This window comes from Malaclemys terrapin, chromosome 2 (assembly GCF_027887155.1).
Source record: "Malaclemys terrapin pileata isolate rMalTer1 chromosome 2, rMalTer1.hap1, whole genome shotgun sequence".
Classification (NCBI taxonomy): domain Eukaryota; kingdom Metazoa; phylum Chordata; order Testudines; family Emydidae; genus Malaclemys; species Malaclemys terrapin.
In genome coordinates, this window is record NC_071506.1 from 118,803,019 (window position 1) to 118,822,111 (window position 19,093).

Consider the following 19,093-nt stretch of genomic DNA (forward strand, 5'->3'; position numbering starts at 1 on the left):
ATATAGGCATTATATTTGGGAATTCAAATGTATGTTTGTTTTATTATTCCTTGCTCAATGCAGATTTAAAATAACAAACCCTCAAGTACATAACTTAATCTGAGATCAGGACAAGTGTTAAGACTCACATAATTATATTAAATATTTATAATATGTTTGGGTTGAGAGTCATCAGGATCAGGACTCCATTGTGCTAGGTGTTGCTCAAACTTATAGGAAAAATCCATCTAGGCTCTGGAAGGCTTATAAGAAGAAAATGAGATAAGAAGTGTAGGAAAGGGGAGGGGAAGAAGAGGAGTATAACAATCAGTTATATACAATTTAGATACCTATATACATTTGCACGTTGCCCCATTTACCCTTCAACCTAGTCATCATTAATTGGTAGATTTGATTGATTGATAGGTGTTGTGGCAGAGGAGCATCTTGAAGTACATTCGAGAAGCACTATACTAGGAAAAAGTGACTATGCAAAAGTAGCAACTTGTTACCAACAGATCTTTTCCTGAATCTGCCAACTTTATATTTGTTTTTACTGCTGGTTTATTCCCTTAGACCTTTAGATCTAACACAGATATAAAGGAGGGAGCTGAATTACATTCCTTCTTATTCATCATCAAAAGAACCGATTACTAAGTTCCAGTCAGTTACACTTGTACAACCCTCACTGCCTTATTAGGCATTAGCATAATTTAGTTTGCATGACCTTTGTTGCCAGTGATGATGCATGAGAAGGAAAGAAACCAGCTTGACTCTCAGGGCCCAGGCTGAGTTTACAGGGCTGTCAACTAGAAAAACCCTCTTTTATTTACTTGTAAACTGAACACGTTTATCACTAAAAGACAATAAGCATCCCACAGTCATTTCCAGTTTGACAAAACCTGATTCCAGCAAAAATCTATTTGCAAAATAATCATAGGCTGTATCCCTGAAAGTAAGAGCTACAATACAAGGTAAAAGTATCTTCAAAACCGAATTCTTTAAACCATTAGATTGCTGTTTAAATTGCATTTACTGCTGAAATTTTGTTTGCAAGTCAATAACAAAATAATGTACAACTTAGTGCTGTGAGACAGTTTACATAAGAAGAGAACTCCATTACCACTATATCATGTGGCTACATTCTTTCAAAAAAATTCATTTTTTTAAATTATAGAATTGAAAATTAAGCAGCACTGTAAAAGCACTTTCGCCCATGAAGATGAATAAACTACAAATTATTCACACAAAGACGAGGCACAGTATAATCCAAGCAAGAAAATGTTAGAGTTGCAGTTAATGTTCTTTCTTTAAAGCAGACGCATCAGTGGAATAAAATTATGATTGGCGTGAAATAGAAATAGTTTTTTTTAATGCATATTGCAAAAGAGGGAGCTGAATTACATTCCTTCTTGTGCATTTTCAAAAGAATTGTTTACTAATTTCCAGTCAGTTACACTTGTTCAACCCTCAATGTTTAATTTGGTATTAGCATAATTTAGTTTGCATGATCTCTATTGCCAGTGATGATGCATGAGAAGGAAAGAAACCAGTTTGACTCTCAGAGCCCAGGTTGAGTTTACAGGGCTGGTGATTAGAAAAACAAATAGATTAAAGCCATTAAATCTAATAAATAGGATTTTTTTTTTTTTTTTTTACAGGAATATGAAAGAGTAATCAATGAAGGCATGACAAGGGAAGTGTTCTGGTTGGATTTCAGAGGCACTAAATGGACAGTTAGTGTGAATTAACAAATATAGGCAACAATGTGAATGTAGCATAAGAAATCAAGAGATAGTTAAGGGCCATAAATGCTCATTAATATTTGCAAAATATTCTGAAAATGCAAAATATTATACAGTATAAATATCAGATATGATTATTGGTGTTCTTCTCAGAGAGGTCCAGATTCAGTAAAGCACTGAAGCACATGTCTAACTTTAAGCAAGTGAGTAGTTCCACTGACTTCTCACATAGGATTACTCATGTTCTTAAAGTTAGGCATAAGTACCTCGCTCAACTGGGGCATAAGTCGAGTAACAAACAGAAATAAGGTTGTTTAAAGGAACAGGAAGAGACCCTGCTTGCTCCAGTTTGTTTGCTCGATGGTCCCTGCATTGGTTTGCTTATATCAGTCAGCATGAGGATCATTACATTGTCCAGCATGCTGCCCATCACAGAATAAAAGAAGTTTGATCAAACCAGTGGACACCATGAGCCCCAGATGAAAGAAAAGAGCTGGGAAGAGAGATCTCTAGCCCACTGATGTTAATTTTTACTACATCTTGAAAAACTGGGAAAATTCCAGAGGACTGGATGAGTGCCAATATTCAAAAAGGATGACCCAGGTAATTATAAGGCTCGCTAGCCTCAAATCAATTGCAGGCAAAATAAAGGAAAAATGTTTGTGGGAGTCAATCAATAAAGAATTAAAGGATGGGACTATAACTATGCCAATATACATGGTTTTATGGAAAATAGATCTTGTCAAGCAAACCAAATTTCGTTTTTTTATGAGATGCCAAGTTTGGTTGATAAAGGTAACTGCATAGGTGTCTAATATACTTATACTTTTATAAGGCATTTGATTTAGCACCACCTGACATTTGTATTTAAAAAATTAGCACTATTCAATTTTAGTAAAGCACATGATAAATGGATTAAGAACTGGCTAACTGAAGTAGTTGTCAAAGGGAAATCATCATTGAATAGGGGAATTTCTAGTGGGGTTCTGCAATGATCAGTTTTGGGTCTGACACTATTCAATATTTTCTGAGTAATCTGGAATTAAACATAAAATCGTTGTGGATAAAATTTGCAGATGACAAAGACTGACAGAGTGGTAAATACTGATGAGGAGAGGAAAGTCATACAGAGTGATCCGGGTTGCTTGGTAAGCAGGGCCCATTCAAACCAAACGTGTTTGAATCAGCCCAAATGCAAGGTTATATATCTAGGACCAAAGAATGCAGTCCATACCTGTAAAATGTAGGACTGTATCCTGGAAAGCAGTGACTGATAAGGATTTAGTGGACGAACAACTGAACGTGAGCTCCCAGTGGGATGCTCTGGCCAAAAGGGATAATGTGATCTCTAGATGCATAAACAGGGAAACTGTGAGTATGAGCAGGAAAATGATTTTACTTCTGGTGATACCAATACAGGAATAATGCATCCTGCCCTGGTGACCAGATTTAAAAAAAGATGTCAAAAATTGGAGAGTGTACAGAAAAGAACACAAAAGTGATTTGAAGGCTGGAAAAAATGCCTTACAGTGAGAGACACTGGGTAATAAAGGACTCTTTAATCTAGTGGAGTAAGGCATAACAAAAACCCGTAGCTGGAAGTTAAAAGCCAGACAAATTCAAATTAGAAATATGGCACAATTTTTTTTAAACAGTGAGGATGATTAACTATTGGAACAAACTAACTAGGGATATTGCCAATGCATCATCTCTTGAAATCTTCAAATCAAGACTGGATTTCTTTTTGGAAAACATGCTTTAGTCAAACAAGTTATTGAGCTTAAATACAGGGATGAAATTCTATGACCTGTATTATACAGGTTAGACCAGATAAACTAATGGTCCCTTTTGGCCTTAAAAATCTATGAATCTACGACCCCAATTTGCTAAATAGGACTCTAGAGACAAACAGTGAGTATCCCTGATAAAACTGCAACTAAAATATTGTGTAAAGTTTTTAAGATTTTGCTCACTTAGGGTACGTCTATACTTACCTCCGGGTCCGGCAGTAAGCAATCAATCTTCTGGGATCGATTTATCGCGTCTTGTCTAGATCCCGGAAATGCTCGCCGTCGACGCCGGTACTCCTGCTCCGCGAGAGGAGTACGCGGAGTCGACAGGGGAGCCTGCCTGCCGCGTGTGGATCCGCGGAAAGTTCGAACTGAGATACTTTGACTTCAGCTACATTATTCACGTAGCTGAAGTTGCGTATCTTAGTTTGAAGTGGGGGGTTAGTGTGGACCAGCCCTTAAAAAAGAATATCCAAGTTTGAGCTAAAATTAAAGAACAGAGTAGTAATAATGCTGATTCATTGCATGGAACAGCTGTGTCATGACAAAAAGTACAAATAAATTAAAGCGTGTTTGGTTTGGAAAAAAGACTGCAACTTAGTGAAAAAAGTGGCTGCCTTATATTAAAGGGGGAAAAAAGGCTCATAATACAGGGAACCAAGCAAGTATTGTTAGGGAAATGATAAAATAACCTAATAGGTCTTGTATGTTGTGACTCTGTGAATTACAGGTGACCGTATTATTGATTCAAGTACCTAAAGTGAACACAATCTATTCTAGAATGCAGTCTGATTTAACCAAAGAGAAAATAAAAAATCCTAACCATATGCACGTAGGTCTGCACATGTCTTTTTTTTATTACCTTCAGCTGTGTGTTGTAAGGTGACCATTATACAACGTACTCGAAGATCCAAAATAAGATCCTGGATGATATGAAGCATATCATTTGGTATTTCAAATGCAGTAAGGGACTCATAACTAAGCCTGGATGGAGAAGAAAATAAAACGAAGGTTAGGTTTAAACCTACAGTTTTCTAGACAATACTACTAAATATCACAAAGTTACTTAGGAGTTTCTTTTGCTTATGGATAATATTAGTCCTCTCAACAGTAAGCTTTTTAAACTGTGATATCATCCATAATACCATAGGTATGTTTTACTATCTGGTTCATTCATTTGTTGAAACCATAACAATACAGAGTTTCACTGTTGTACTGTATAAACTTGACAAAGTTTAGGCCACTGATGTGCTAATACCACTGCATATCACAATGACCAATATTGTCTTGTCGTTTCTTTGTAATTCTCCATCTGTCTGTATCCATCTGTTGTCTCTTGTTTTATACTTAGATTGAAGGCTCTTTGAGGCAAGGACCATCCTTTTGTTTGTACAGCACGTTATACAGTGGTGTTTTGGTCCATGATCAGCACTCCTAGGGGTGATCATAAAATAAACAGCAACAGAGCCTGCAGTGAAGGGTAACGTGAAGGTATACCACCCTAGCAGAGCATAATGGTTTGACGTGCCAATAGGGAACACAGATACTGTGCCACCTCTAAAGACAGTGCAGCATGGACTCACCCAACGCAACTTAATTTCCACCAGCCCAGCACCACTGACTGGTGTGGAAGAGGGTGGAGCCATGCCTTATCATTCTCCCTATGAGGATTGTAGCACCCTATATACTTGTAAGGGGCAGCATTTGCAGTCTTAACTGGAGAGCTGCAATTGTGCCAAATCTTTACACAGGGACACAAAGGAAGACCGGAGAAGAGTTAAGAACACAAGAATGGCCATCCTAGGTCAGACCAATGGTCCATCTAGCCTGATATCTTGTTTTCCAACACTGGCCAATACTAGATGCTTCAAAGGGAATGAACAGAACAGGGCAATTATCGATTATCCATCCCCTGTCCTCCAGTCCCAGCATCTGGCAATCAGAGGCTCAGGGACACCCAGAGCATGGGGTTGTACCCATGCCATTTTCGCTAATAGCCATTGATGGACCTATAAGAACGGCCATACTGAGTCAGACCAAAGCTTCATCTAGCCCAGTATCCTGTCTTCTGACAGTGGCCAATGCCAGGTGCCCCAGAGGGAATGAACAGAATAGGTAATCAACAAGTGATCCATCCTGTTGCCCAATCCCAACTTCTGACAAACAGAGGCTAGGGACACCATCGAATAGTGACTAATAGTCATTAATGGACCAATCCTCCATGAATTTATCTAGTTCTTTTTTGAACCCTGTTATAGTCTTGGCCTTCACAACATCCTTTGGTAAGGAGTTCCACAGGTTGACTGTGTGTTGTGTGAAAAAATACTTTGTTTGTTTTAAACCTGCTACTTATTAATTTCATTTGGTGGCCCCCCAGTTCTTGTGTTATGAGAAGAAGTAAATAACATTTCCTTATTTACTTTCTCCACACCAGTCATGATTTTATAGACCTCAATAATATTGCCCCTTAGTTGTCTCTTTTCCAAGCTGAAAAATCCCAGTCTTATTAATCTCTCCTCTTATGGCAGCCGTTCCATACCCCTAATCATTTTTGTTGCCTTTTTCAGAACCTTTTCCAATTCCAATGTATCTTTTTTGAAATGGGGTGACCACATCTGCACGCAGTATTCAACATGTGGGTGTACAATAGATTTATATAGAGGCAGTATGATATTTTCTGTCTTATCATCTATCCCTTTCTTAATGATTCCCAACATTCTGTTTGCTTTATTGACTGCCGCTGCACACTGAGTGGATGTTTTCAGAGAATTATCCACAACGACTCCAAGATCTCTTTCTTGAGTGATAACAGCTAATTAAGACTCCATCATTTTATATTTATAGTTGGGATTATGTTTTCCAATGTGCAATACTTCGCATTACTATCGTCAATGAATTTATCTAATTCTTTTTTTACCCAGTTATAGTTTTGGCCTTCACAACATCCCCTGGCAATAAGTTCTAAAGGTTGATTGTGCCCTGTGTGAAAAAATACTTCCTTTTATTTGTTTTAAACCTGCTGCCTATCAAAGACACTACACTGGCTGCATCTCCTTGATGTTTCTGAATTGGGCAAGAACTAGGCAAATGGAGCCACTGCCATTCTCCCTACCCCGATCTTGAGCAGGGCATAAGTATCGGGAATAGTTAGCAGCAGGAACCAGGCTCCAAGTATGGGCACTTGATAACCCTCCACCAACCACCAGGACTTTTGTGGAGTTGCAAAGCCATCATCTTTCCTGCTCCTCTTTCTGAGCAGAGTGCAGGCACTGACAGCAGCCATCAGCAGGGGATGGACACAAATCTTCAAACTTTCATCACTCTGTGTGCCACTATCACTGCCCTGTGATTCTGGAATGTCATCTGGTAACTATCAACAACTTTGTTCACACCACTACTATTGTCTGCTCAGCATGACCACTTAATTAGCTGATTATAAGCCATCATTAGTTCATTTAACCATCTAGGAAATGAGGAATACAAGCAGTGGTCACCGGTGAAAACTCTGGTTTAAGTGACTAGCCCAACATTACATCAGAATTTAAGAGGAGGCAAGGACAGAAACCAATTCTCCAAGATGACATTCAGTTGCCCTATTTATGAGGCCATCCCTTCTCTTCCTGCAATCTCCTGCCTCATTTACTACACACCTTTCAATTTCTAAAACAAACGAAAAAGAGGTCCTATAGACAACAGCCTCATTCACTACACAACCATGATTCATCTACACTGTCCATCCTGTGCACTGAGACAAGACTCCCAAGGAAAAAATATAGCAAGTGATCATGTAATTACAGACTGTATCATAATGCATATATACACAAGTAGGCTGAATTAATCTTGCACAGGCAACCTTAATTTTGACATTTCCTAACTTTTGTGTCCTTGACTTTGCAACATTAACGATCTTTCAGTTGAACACAAAACAAATAAAAAAATAAGGCACAGTTTAGACTATGTTATACATACTAAAGACTCATACCACACAGACCAATAGCCCCAGTTACCTTACAGTCTGGATGACATGTGTTAGCCACTGTCCAGAGAGTTCAGATTTCATCTCCCAGCCACCATACTGTCTCAACTCTCCTTCTCTGAGGCTGAATGGAAGCAAAGCTCCACGGATGAGTTTTGCCAGGGACTGCATCACCTCCTGAATCATTTTCTGTCACAGCATAAAAGAACATCACAAAAATAAATACTTAGGAACTGCACCAATATTTTTAACCAGTTATGTATTCATCACATAATCTAGTCTGAAATGGCAGGCATACATTTCAAATTTCACTAAGGAATATAATTTTACTTACATAGCAAACACCCAAGTAACAAGCACTACAGCACTGTACAACATATTTAAAACAAATACAATATATAAAACAAAAAAAATCACTTCAACATAAACACAAACAACAGGGTCCAAATTAGGGCAGAGAAGGCAATAAACATAGGGCTAATAAGGGTCACTGCAAAAAACAACTGTGAAAAATAAAGATTTAAAATTTATTTATTTTTAAAGCAGGGATAAAATAAAATGGATTTTAGGGGTTGGATATAAAGAAAGTGAGTTCGAAGATGCAGGGCCCACCCACAGCCAAAGCGTGATTGTCTGTAGAGGCTTCAGATGTGATGGCAGGTTCTTAAATGGCCAGTGATGTGTGAGCATACTTGCCAGTACAAGGTATCTGCCTTTTTCTTAGATTGTAGTTTCTTGTAGAGCAAGGATCAGGGCTTTTTTTTGTGGGGAGAGGGAGGAAGTGACTATTGTTTTTTGGGTGCTGAACCTAAAACAGCTTAAAGGGGCCTGATTATTACAGGGTCAACGCTCACCACTATTTGAAAATTAAGCCTTCTTCAGGTGTCTTAATCTGAAAGACCACCTAAACGAAAATAAGTCTGCACACCAAGCTTACCTTGAAATCATTTTGTCTTTGCCTAGCATTCTTCTTTGCTCTTTCCATTTGACCAGATTTTTCAGCAGTCTTGTAAAAATGAGAAACAATTGAAAAGTATCAGTGTCTGGTAACCACGGCTTTCAATTTTAAAACCATTCTAAAAAAGATGCATCAAGGCAAAGGGGTCAAAAATGCTTCATAAGTTTACAATGGGATAAAAGAAGCTAACTCAAGTCACATCTACAAGCGAAGTCTCCACAAGTCAACAAGTATTTATTTATAGTAGCTATCAAGCTGATAGTGTTTAAGTGTGGGGCACAATGTGGCAAAACAACCTAAAATAAAAGGTGGAAGTAAAATAACAGTGTAACAAGTATAAGCTTCATTGAAGTCAAGCAATATTTTCCTATTATGATTTTGCATTAACATTGTTAAAAGAGCTCTAAAACCCATGGCTCAATCCTGCAGTAAGTCTACAGGAAAAGAATCTTCAAGTCCCCAGTAGGTGAGAGGTGCCTGGAGGAAAATGTGGGTCTAAAATAAAGTACATTCTTTGTAATGATGGATAGTGCAGAAGTACTGTGTGTTCTCCTTTTTCTTTTGGCTTAGTACTTTGTTTCAGAAGACAGAGTCCATTATTCTCCAAACTGAAGAACTAAATCATCTGTAATGGACTTACAAAGAAGATTTATCATCATCTTGCTGGACAATTCACATATCTGAAAATTTAGAAGCACCAAAGCACATCTGCACTAGCAACTTTGGTTACAGTTGTGTGAAGAAAAGAATATGGCTTGAACAGTGCTCTTACTGTTAGCAGTTTTCAAATGCAAGTGATAAGTATATATTTGTGTGTGAAGTGTGCCATAACACAAAGCAAGTTTCATAGAAAAAGCTGTTTAAAAGATTGGATTAGAGAAGTAGGTGGAATTGTACAGCTAAGAACATTTGCTAATTTAATGTATGCACTGTGACACCTACTGGACAAAAGTATATTAGCAGAATTGTAGTTTGGAAAAGATATTCTTAAAACTGTCCTCAAAGCAGTAATATAATCAATATATTTTTAAAATGACTAAATAAGTTTCATTTTTTTTATAATTCATCATTTGTTAGAAGTTCTTCAGATTATTTTGTAGTTAGCATACAATTACCAACAAGAAATTCAAATAGAAAGAAGCTTTTCGTCAAAAACACTTTAGAGTTTTTAAATTCTCGGTTTTCCTTTATTATTCTGAACTGTACCATCTTATATTAATCAGAACAATTCCTGCATATTACTGATGAACCTCATATGTACTGTCCTCTTTTTTATTGCTTTTTTCTGATTAAAAAAATCAATCATATTGAATAAACTTCTCTATGTTGCAGGTACCTTTTAAAATGTTACTCAAATAAAGTTTTAAAACAGTTTTGATTGCTCCCTTAAAGCCCTGATATGAAGTTATATTAAAGAAAAAATATAAAATATCTTAAGATACTTTTGCCCTTAGTGATTTCGTTGAATAAAAATCTTAACCCTTTCCTGCACAGACAGACCAAAACTACTTTGTGGTAAGACCAACGGTTATATTTCACTGTTTTGACTTCACATATGCTACTTCATATGGATCTGAGTGGTTCAAAGAGCTGCAAACTTTTTAAGCTGTTAGAAATAGCACATAAATCTTTAACTGTCACTATTCTAAGACTAACAGCCTACCTTTATGCCAAGAAAAATATATATAACTTCACAACAGAAAATAGAACCAGCTTGTTATTTATCACTGGGTTTTTCCTTTGTATTAGAGTTAATCTATTTCAGGCTTATGGATTTCAATCAAATGGTTCTCTGTACATTGTTCTCATGATTTTCTCTCTCTGTCTCCAAAATTATGGTGAACAACATTTTGTTTCTCATATGTCAATAAATAGCAAGGAAATGTAGTAAGGACACCTTCAATGATGCCTAAAATCCGTACTATTGGCAAAATTCTACAGCTTGTGGAGGTGTTGTGGCTGAAGCTCTCCTCAGGAGCTCCTAATGAGGTTTCCTAGGCCCGCATCCATTTTTGTATAGCTAGTGGCAACAAGAGCCTGCACTGTCCACAGGATTTTGGCCATTTCCTACATATGGACAAAAAAGGAGCAAAGCGATGAGGATGAGTTGCTTGTCCAGTCAGAATCTGGCCCTATGAAAGTACAGGATAGGTACCTCAACAGTTTAACATGCAAATTAACTCCAACTTTTTTGCAATGGAAACAATGTTCTGACCAGGCATTATACAAGATTGCTGCATTTTCTCTTGCACTTACTCTCACAAGCAGAACTGCACAACTTTGTGTACAATTGTAAACATAGTGTTCGTGTCTCTTGAAATTTCTCACAGACAGAAAACTACATTAATTTACAGTTGAGGTTTTAAAGTCCAAATCCAATCTCTAATAACCAGAAATGTATTATTACCAAAACTGTAGTTATTTTCAAATTAAAAGCTTCAGGAAGATTCTCATCACTTTCACTAGAGAATAATGGCATGATTCTCTATGGAAAAAACACTGGGTAGGAGTCAAACTCCTACATTTTAATACTGCCTCTTCTTCTCGATCATTGTATGGCATTGACAAATGCATGTTCTCTCTTTCCCTCGGATTTCCATTTGTGAAATGGGGAAAACAAAATGCATCCACTTCTGAGGATTTTAGGTGAGCGGCAGACACAACCGATTTGGTCAACTTAATGTACCCTCTATACACACATGCACATCATACATCATTTGGAAGCTTATTAGGTCTACTTATAGATGAGGTATGATATGGAGTCATCATGTGGTGCTATTACCATAGAAATGGGGGATAAATACGACACCATAAATATGTTAAAATGATCACTGAAATAATTTGCATTCATTTCTTTAGTTTAACGACACTTATTCAAAGACATAAAATTGGATTTCTTTGTGACCTCAAAGCACCACTGCAACAATCTAAACCAGCATTTCTCAAACGGGTCCGTGGACACCTGGGGGTCCCTGAGGATACCCCAGAGGGTCCGCAGGCCCCACTGATCAACTCCTCCTCCTCCCTTCCAGTGCCTCAGTCACACTAAAAGTCCGGTGGCGCAGTGGGGCGAAGGCAGGCTTCCTATCTACCCCAGCTCTGCGCCGCTTCCGGAAAACGGGGGGCTGGGGTGGTTGCAGGGAGGGGGTCTCTGTGCGCTGCCCCCACCCCAAGCGCCGACTCCAGAGCTCCCACTGGCCAGGAACTGCAGCCAATGGGAGCTGTGGGGGTGGTGCCTGTGGGCAGGGGCAGCGCGCAGAGACACCCTGGCTCTCCCACCTAGAAGCTGCTGCCAGAGAGATGTGCCAGTCACTTTCGGGAGCCACCTGGGGTAAGCACCGTCTAGACGGAGCCCTAACCTCCTCCTGCATCCGAACCCCCTGCCCCAGCCCAGAGCCCACATCCAAACTCCCTCCCTGAGTCCACACCCCTCACCCACTCCTGTACCCCAGCCTGGTGAAAGTGAGTGAGGGTGGGGGAGAGCAAGCAACAGAGGGAGGATGGATGGAATGAGCGGGGTGCATGGCGTCAAAAGGTTGGGGGCAGGGACGTGGCAAGGACTGAGCGGGAGGCTTGGGGGGTCCCCAATTTTTTTAAATCAAAATGGGGGTCCTCAGGTTGCTAAACTTTGAGAGCAGCTGATCTAAACAATCTAAAACAAATCTAGTAATACATTTGTATTGGTAGAATTGAAACGTGATAACGCTGGTGACATTTCTGGACAATTATCATCATCTTGTACATCATTATGATCTCTGGCAAGAGTGAGTGGGCTACCACTATCTTTGTTGCTTTGGCATGTATACAGTTCTGTGCAGGCAAGAACGTTATGACTACAGACACAGCTGATTGCTCAGCAACCCTTACTGGTACAGTCACAAATAAGGTCTTGTAGAAGCTCAGATGCCACTGGGCCTTTGAAGAATAAAGGAAGCTGTTCATCATCCTCATTTTTCCTTCCATGTTGTAATGGTGATCCATGATTTGCTTTACCTATGTGTGAAGACATCCAAACCCTTGTTTGTCAAGATGCTGTTTTGACATGCTCTTCAAAACTCTCCTCACATGGTGGGATTCTGGCCAGTAACTTGTCCTTCTTGATGGCTAGACTGAGGTGCAAGCAAGTCAGGTTTTTGTGGGTCTCCTCTTCTTTCTCACTCTGGTCATACAGGACTGCTATCAACTTCCTTGCAGCAGAATTTGAAGCTTATCCATCACAATCTCCCAATTTGGGAGGCTCTGAAGAGGTACGATCACTTTGTTTCGACACCATTAAACAGATTTTTTTTCTCCTATACCAAATAGGTATGTCAGAGAGTCACATGCTGTTAAGGCATGTAGAGCAGGAAGCATGTTGCAAACATCCAGAGTGAGTGCATCACAAATTTCATGCACAGATATGAAGAGATACTTGTTAGTTATGCTGGTAATGATGGCTGTTTCAATCTACATGTTATCTACGTGTTCCATTTCTGGAAAGCAGTGAACAGTAATGACCAAAACATCTGTATCAGGTGACCTAATTACAATGGTTCCTTTGATACCAAAAGCCATATTGGCATATACAATATACAGAAGCATCTTTGTATCAGCTTTCTCTTGAATACTGTACAGGCTTCTTCAACAGCTCAACTGGTGATGGACTTTGCTGCTTCACCACTGGAAAGGTGGTGTTTGTGCTGGGTGTGCTCCTACACTCAGGTGCACTTTGAACCATACATTCACAGAGGAATTTTGCAACTGAGTGTTCGTTGGATGCCACGTTTTAAAACATTTTCCCATGGGGGCACAGGGCGTCCACCAATCACCTGGTATTTCTTGCATCCAACCATAGATCCTGTTCGGAGCAATCTTTCTGAAATTTTCAGAGTTACTATTGTCATACCCGTCAAAGATTCCAATTAAAGAATTAGCTTCAAATCCTTTTAGGACCTGCCTCAAATACTCAGTAGCCAATTTGTCAAATGTGTAGACTGTCTCCAGCTATCATTTGTTTGACAGCCTTGGCATCTGAGAGGTACACTATGGTTTCTTTGTTGCATGCTCTTAGCTCATAGATTTTTTTCAGCTTGAGCTTTCCACTGATGCCCTAATTCAGCTTTGTCTGTTCTTCTTATTGTTCCATCACCATGAAAAAGGAACATAGACACAGATCCTATTGAGTGACTGAGGGTATGTCTATACTGAAAAGGCTACAGCGGCACAGCTGCAGTGCTTCAGCTGCGCTGCTGTAACACTTCAGTGTAGCCACTCACCACAATGATGAGAGAAATTGTCCTGTCACTATAGTTAATCCACCTCCCCGCAAGAAGTGGTAGCTAGGTTGATGGAAGAATTATTCTGTCAACCTAGCCATGTCTACACTGGGGATTAGGTCAGCATAGCTGTCTGTCTCAGGGGGGTGGATTTTTCAAACCCTTAAGAGACACAGCATTGCCAATACAAGTTTTCAGTATTGACCAGCCCTAGGAACAGTTGTGACTGAAACATCATCTCTCCATCTTGCTAAGGACAGAGCTCAGTGGGAAAACAGTTTTGGGACTGAGAGCTGTTATGATTGTCCCTCCTTGCCAGACTTAAATTTAGTCTTCTTGGCTATGTCAGCAGATGTTTTGATGCCAAATTTCTAGACTGGGCTGAAGAAGCTTCATGTGCCATCAGAATCAAGTGTACCTCTCACAAATCTCTCCATTTGTTCTTCACCATCTGCTATTTTCAGTAGAGACTCTTGTACAACTGACGCTATGAGTCAGGGTCAAATCGGTTTCTCATATTGTTGATGACATGGTTGATAAGAGCTATAACATGCTCTTCATCCCTTTTCATTACAGAGGCAAGAACTTAATTGTGGACTTTGTCTTCACTTCTTCTTGTTAGGTCCCTTCTTTCTCTCATAGCTTTTGCATATTCATAATATGAAGCTCTGTACCATCATCTCTAACACTAGTAGTGACCCATGCATAAGTGTCACTGAATTAAAAAGCTAGTTTCTAGAATATTTCAAAGCTTAGTACTTCATGCATAGGCAGTACAAATTAAAATCTTCTACCAGGCAGACTAGATGCTACATTGTTTTGTTCAAATGCTTACAAATGGGGAAGCATTACATTAGGAATTCACGTATAGTTATATCTACCCACTATGCTGTACAAACTATGAGAATGCAATCTACTGCTACTGGTGCTTAACCTTCAGCGTGAGACTGATCTGATCAGCACATTTCAACTGAAAATAGAGAAAACTATTATAATCACTTGTGAGATACTTTGACAATCAATTCTCTAGTTATAAAGGTTATATGACAGTATGTTGTATGCTATGCATATCTGAGTAATTACTAAAATTATTAACACTGTCATTTTATATGATCACTGGTTTAAGTTACATTTCTTTTGATGATATAGCTTGAAAAATATTTTCTGTTGCTCTGGGCATGATACTGTATTGCTACACAATTAATGGGCCAGATTTACTTAACACAAGTCTGGACGAGGGGCACATACAATTGCGACACATGCCACTACAGTTATCTTGCACGTAGATTGGGCACACTAGTGTGTGTGTGTGTACGTACAATTCTAGGCTTCTGTCATCTTGAAACTCTGGGGTTAATTCTATCCTCACATCCAAGTTCTTTAAAGTCACAAAATATGTATGTCCATTCCAGAGTCAAACACTATTCCTCTAGCTTTGTCTCTCATATCTTTAAGATTCATCTAGTATATCATTTCTTAAGATTACCAAACATCTTGTCTCCTTTCTTAGATGTTGATAAATGTAAAATCCAACATGGAACAGTTGGCTCATGATCTTGACAAGCAGGACTGAAACTATGTACATTTCAATGGTCACTCAGAGAATTATACTACAGTACAAAATAGTTCCTATTGTGAAGCCTTTGGGTTTTTTTGGTTTTTTTTTTAAATAGAATCCTTACATATATGTTTCTAGGAAATTTACTGATTAACATTCATAACATACAAAGTGGATCCATTGCTTCATGCCAAATCAAGCACCAATCAGTAGATGTACAATTGCTTATGTCGTTCTACAAATCTCTGTAATCCAAAAGCTGCAAAAACATCTTAGTCAGGCATCTTCTCCACTGAGGTACTATACTTCTGCAGTTTCAAACTCAAATTCAAATACAAAATCATTCCTATGAGCTTTGTCTATCTGAAGACATTTAGGTTATGTATATGCATGAACCAATACCTCACTGAAAAGGCTTCCATTCACATAAGAAATCCAGAGCTTCCAGAAGTTGGGGAGCTGAATTACAACAAGTTTTGTCAACTTTTCAACAAATGCAACTTGTTGAGGAGCTTTACAACGCCAAGCTAAGAGGAAAAGAGAAAGAATAAATAACTTTGAATTGATAATAAAAGCTATTTTAAACATGCTGCTAGAGTGTGATCTAAAAATAATGGATCTATCATGCATATCTATAATCTCTCAGGTGTGAATGGCAACATTTTACGACTTGGTCCATATGGCATACAGCTTGTGTACGTGCAAGATTTATTTCCATATATTCTTTTGAGGGGGTTGGTACTATAAGTATAATATGTCTTCTATGTAGAGGTGCTCGTATGGCCCCACTGAATTATATTGTACAGCCTAAAAATCCACTTGCATAAATCTGTCTTTAAACCAAGCTAAATGATAACTGAACAGGGAGGATCAGAGGCTTAGCCATTAAAATATAGAGTGGGGGAAGGTTGGAATGTAGGCAGTACAATTGTCTTGAGATTAAGACAAAAGACTGGGAAATGGGAGAGCTGAGTTTTATTTCCAGATCAACCACCGACTTCCAGTGTGATCTCACTCATCAACCTCTCCACAATTTCATTAGCGAAGTCTCCGTTTCCTTCTCTGTAAAATGGGGATGGATACTAACATTGTAGGTGGGAGGCTAAATTCATTAATATTTGTAAAGCAATTTGAGACTCTTGGAAGACCAGTACTATTAAAAGTTAAAAAAATCATAATAAAAGTAAGTATAGCACTTCTCACTTGGGACATGAGACCAAAAAATAAGAGAAAAATTATCTGAAGTTGCATAAACCTCTCTACAATCTTGGCACCTTAACCATCACTAGACATCAATAGAGTCACAACTTTGGGAACATGGGGGAAGAGGTGGATCTTCTCCCATTTTCTTGTCAGGTGAGAGATGGGAGAGAGGAAATACAGGAGATGGTGGATGAGCATGGAAAGTGGAGGTGAGATAGGAAACTTCCATCTCCAATCATGTTTGTCTTCCCCATGCTGACTTTCTTCATTTGATTATCAGAGCTATGTTTCTTAGCAAACTATTCTGCATCAATAAATAAATGTTGCATGCTTTTTACATCAAGAATTAGATTCCTGCAAACTACATGGGCACGAAGAAGTCAAAGACCTTCAAACTGATTACAAAGAGGACCTGAAATTTTCTTGTATAGTCTTAGGTCTTTCACAAATTACACAGTTAAAGAGTGTGAAACTAGTTTACATGATTCCATGGGAGCATGGAAGACTACTGGATAGCTTATGGTATTTGTCTTTAATCTAATACATAAATATTGATCATATAGCATAGAAAGTCACCAATTAGACAAACATGAACCCATATAAAACTGGCTGATTAGCTCCGCTGCCAAGGGACGAAAGATGCAACATCTCAGGTGGGGACTTCTGGTGTGGGAAGTTAGAAGGCTCAAAAATCTCTCTTATAATAGAAAAAACCTTAAGTAGTCATTACTGTGGTTGCATCTGTCCAAGATCAGTGCATGATGTCTTTTATGCATGCTATAGGACCTAGATATTATTGAGTTAAAGCTGTAACTGAAGCCATACTTCAAAATTCCTTGCAAATCTATGTTCAAGTCAGAGTCAATGTAATTTGAATTCGCTATTTTGTATTCAACTTTCTTTGAATTTGTTCCAGAATTCACTGCAGCCATAATGATGCATCATGCTAGTGAATAACATGGATAAACGAATCCTCTGAGCAATGACATCAAGTTTTGGCCTAAATATGCTCTTTAATATCATAAACTTTCTATGATGTAAATGTAGATCAATTACATGTAACCAAGGGCAAATAAGCAAAGAAAAGTATAATAATCCTTAGTGCCTCCATTTCAGGATCTCAAAGTGCAAAAAAATAGAATAAGTCAAAAGCCTTTTCTCTAAGAACATCAGGTAGCACAGGCAAACAAAACTAAAAGGAATGGGTAAGATTATTCTAGAATTCTTATGGAAGAATTTTTGGCAGCTTCATAGTATGGCTGGAAAATGTTTTAGTTCATATTGGTAACAAAGTCAAAAAGAAGTTTAGGCTTTTCCTCGTGCGTTTATATGAGATTAACAAGGGGCTTGATGGGACAAGTCCACCATACAGACTGTCCTTTGAAAAATATGTAAGCAATGATAGCATCTTGACTTTTATCTTGCAGAATTTATTACTATTTTTATAGTAACCAAGAGTGTGCTAGACATTTTGCAAAAAAAGAAAGACAGTGCATTGTCTTATCCCACATTGCTTGAAAACTAATTTTAATCATGGAGATGGAGGGAGGAAGGACAACGGAGACAGCAATAAAGTCATGTGCTTACTCCATTTTAGCATATGGATATTTTGGTGGTTCTGTTTAATTTATATTTTTCCTGTGAATATTCAGCATAAAAAGAATATAAAACAGTGTTATAAACTTGCATTTAAAGAATAAAGATAAATGACACAATTACTTACACTGTTAATAATAGAATACCATTTATTTAAATATTTTGGATGTTTTCTACATTTTCAAATATACTGATTTCAATTACAACACAGAATACAAAGTGCATAGTGCTCACTTAATATTTATTTTTGATTACAAGTATTTGCACTGTAAAAAAACAAGTCCACTCAGCCCTACTTCTTGTTCAGAGAAACAAATTTGTTTACATCTGCAGAAGAGATAATGCTGACCGCTTCTTGTTTACAATTCACCTGAAAGTGAGAACAGGTATTCTCACAGCACTGTTGGCGCCGTTGTCTCAAGATATTTACGTGCCAGATGCGCTGAAGATTCAGATGTCCCTTCATGCTTCAATCACCATTCCAGAAGACATACGGCCATGCTGAAGACGGGTTCAGCTCGATAACAAACCAGAGCAGTGAGGACTGACGCACGTTCATTTTCATCATCTGAGTCAGATGCCACCAGCAGAAGGTCGATTTTCTTTTTTGGTAGTTTGGGTTCTGTAGTTTCTGTATCAGAGTGTTGCTCTTTTAAGTCTTCTAAAAGCATGCTCCATAACTCATCCATCTCAGATTTTAGAAGGCACTTCAGATTCTTAAACCTTGGGTCGAGTGCTCTAGCTATCTTTAGAAATCTCACATTGGTACCTTCTTTGCGTTTTATGAAATCTGCAGTGAAGGTGTTCTTAAAATGAACAACGTGTGCTGGGTCATCATCCAAAACTGCTATAATGACTGCACCACGACTAAGGTGGGGCAGAGTTTGTCTGGGGCTTACCTGAGAAGGACAGTTCTGCTTTATGGTGGCTGGGGGAGGGGGGAAGGAGGTCAAAAACTGCTGTAATAAAGGTGCTTGGTGGTCAGCTTTGAAGCAATGACTCATTCCCCCCTCCTCCCCCCCCCCGGAATGTG

General features: G+C 38.5%; 1 protein-coding gene across 1 annotated transcript in view; it reads right to left on the minus strand.

Annotated features, from left to right (window-relative positions):
• EXOC2 (exocyst complex component 2) overlaps nucleotides 1–19,093 on the minus strand; it is a 207,734-nt gene that overhangs the window by 85,372 nt on the left and 103,269 nt on the right. Inside the window, exons 13-16 of the mRNA XM_054017785.1 lie at nucleotides 15,664–15,788; nucleotides 8,428–8,496; nucleotides 7,522–7,679; nucleotides 4,377–4,498 (exon numbers count right to left, since the gene is read on the minus strand). Of these exons, the coding sequence (XP_053873760.1) occupies nucleotides 4,377–4,498; nucleotides 7,522–7,679; nucleotides 8,428–8,496; nucleotides 15,664–15,788 (474 nt within the window). The remainder of the gene's footprint in view (nucleotides 1–4,376; nucleotides 4,499–7,521; nucleotides 7,680–8,427; nucleotides 8,497–15,663; nucleotides 15,789–19,093) is intronic.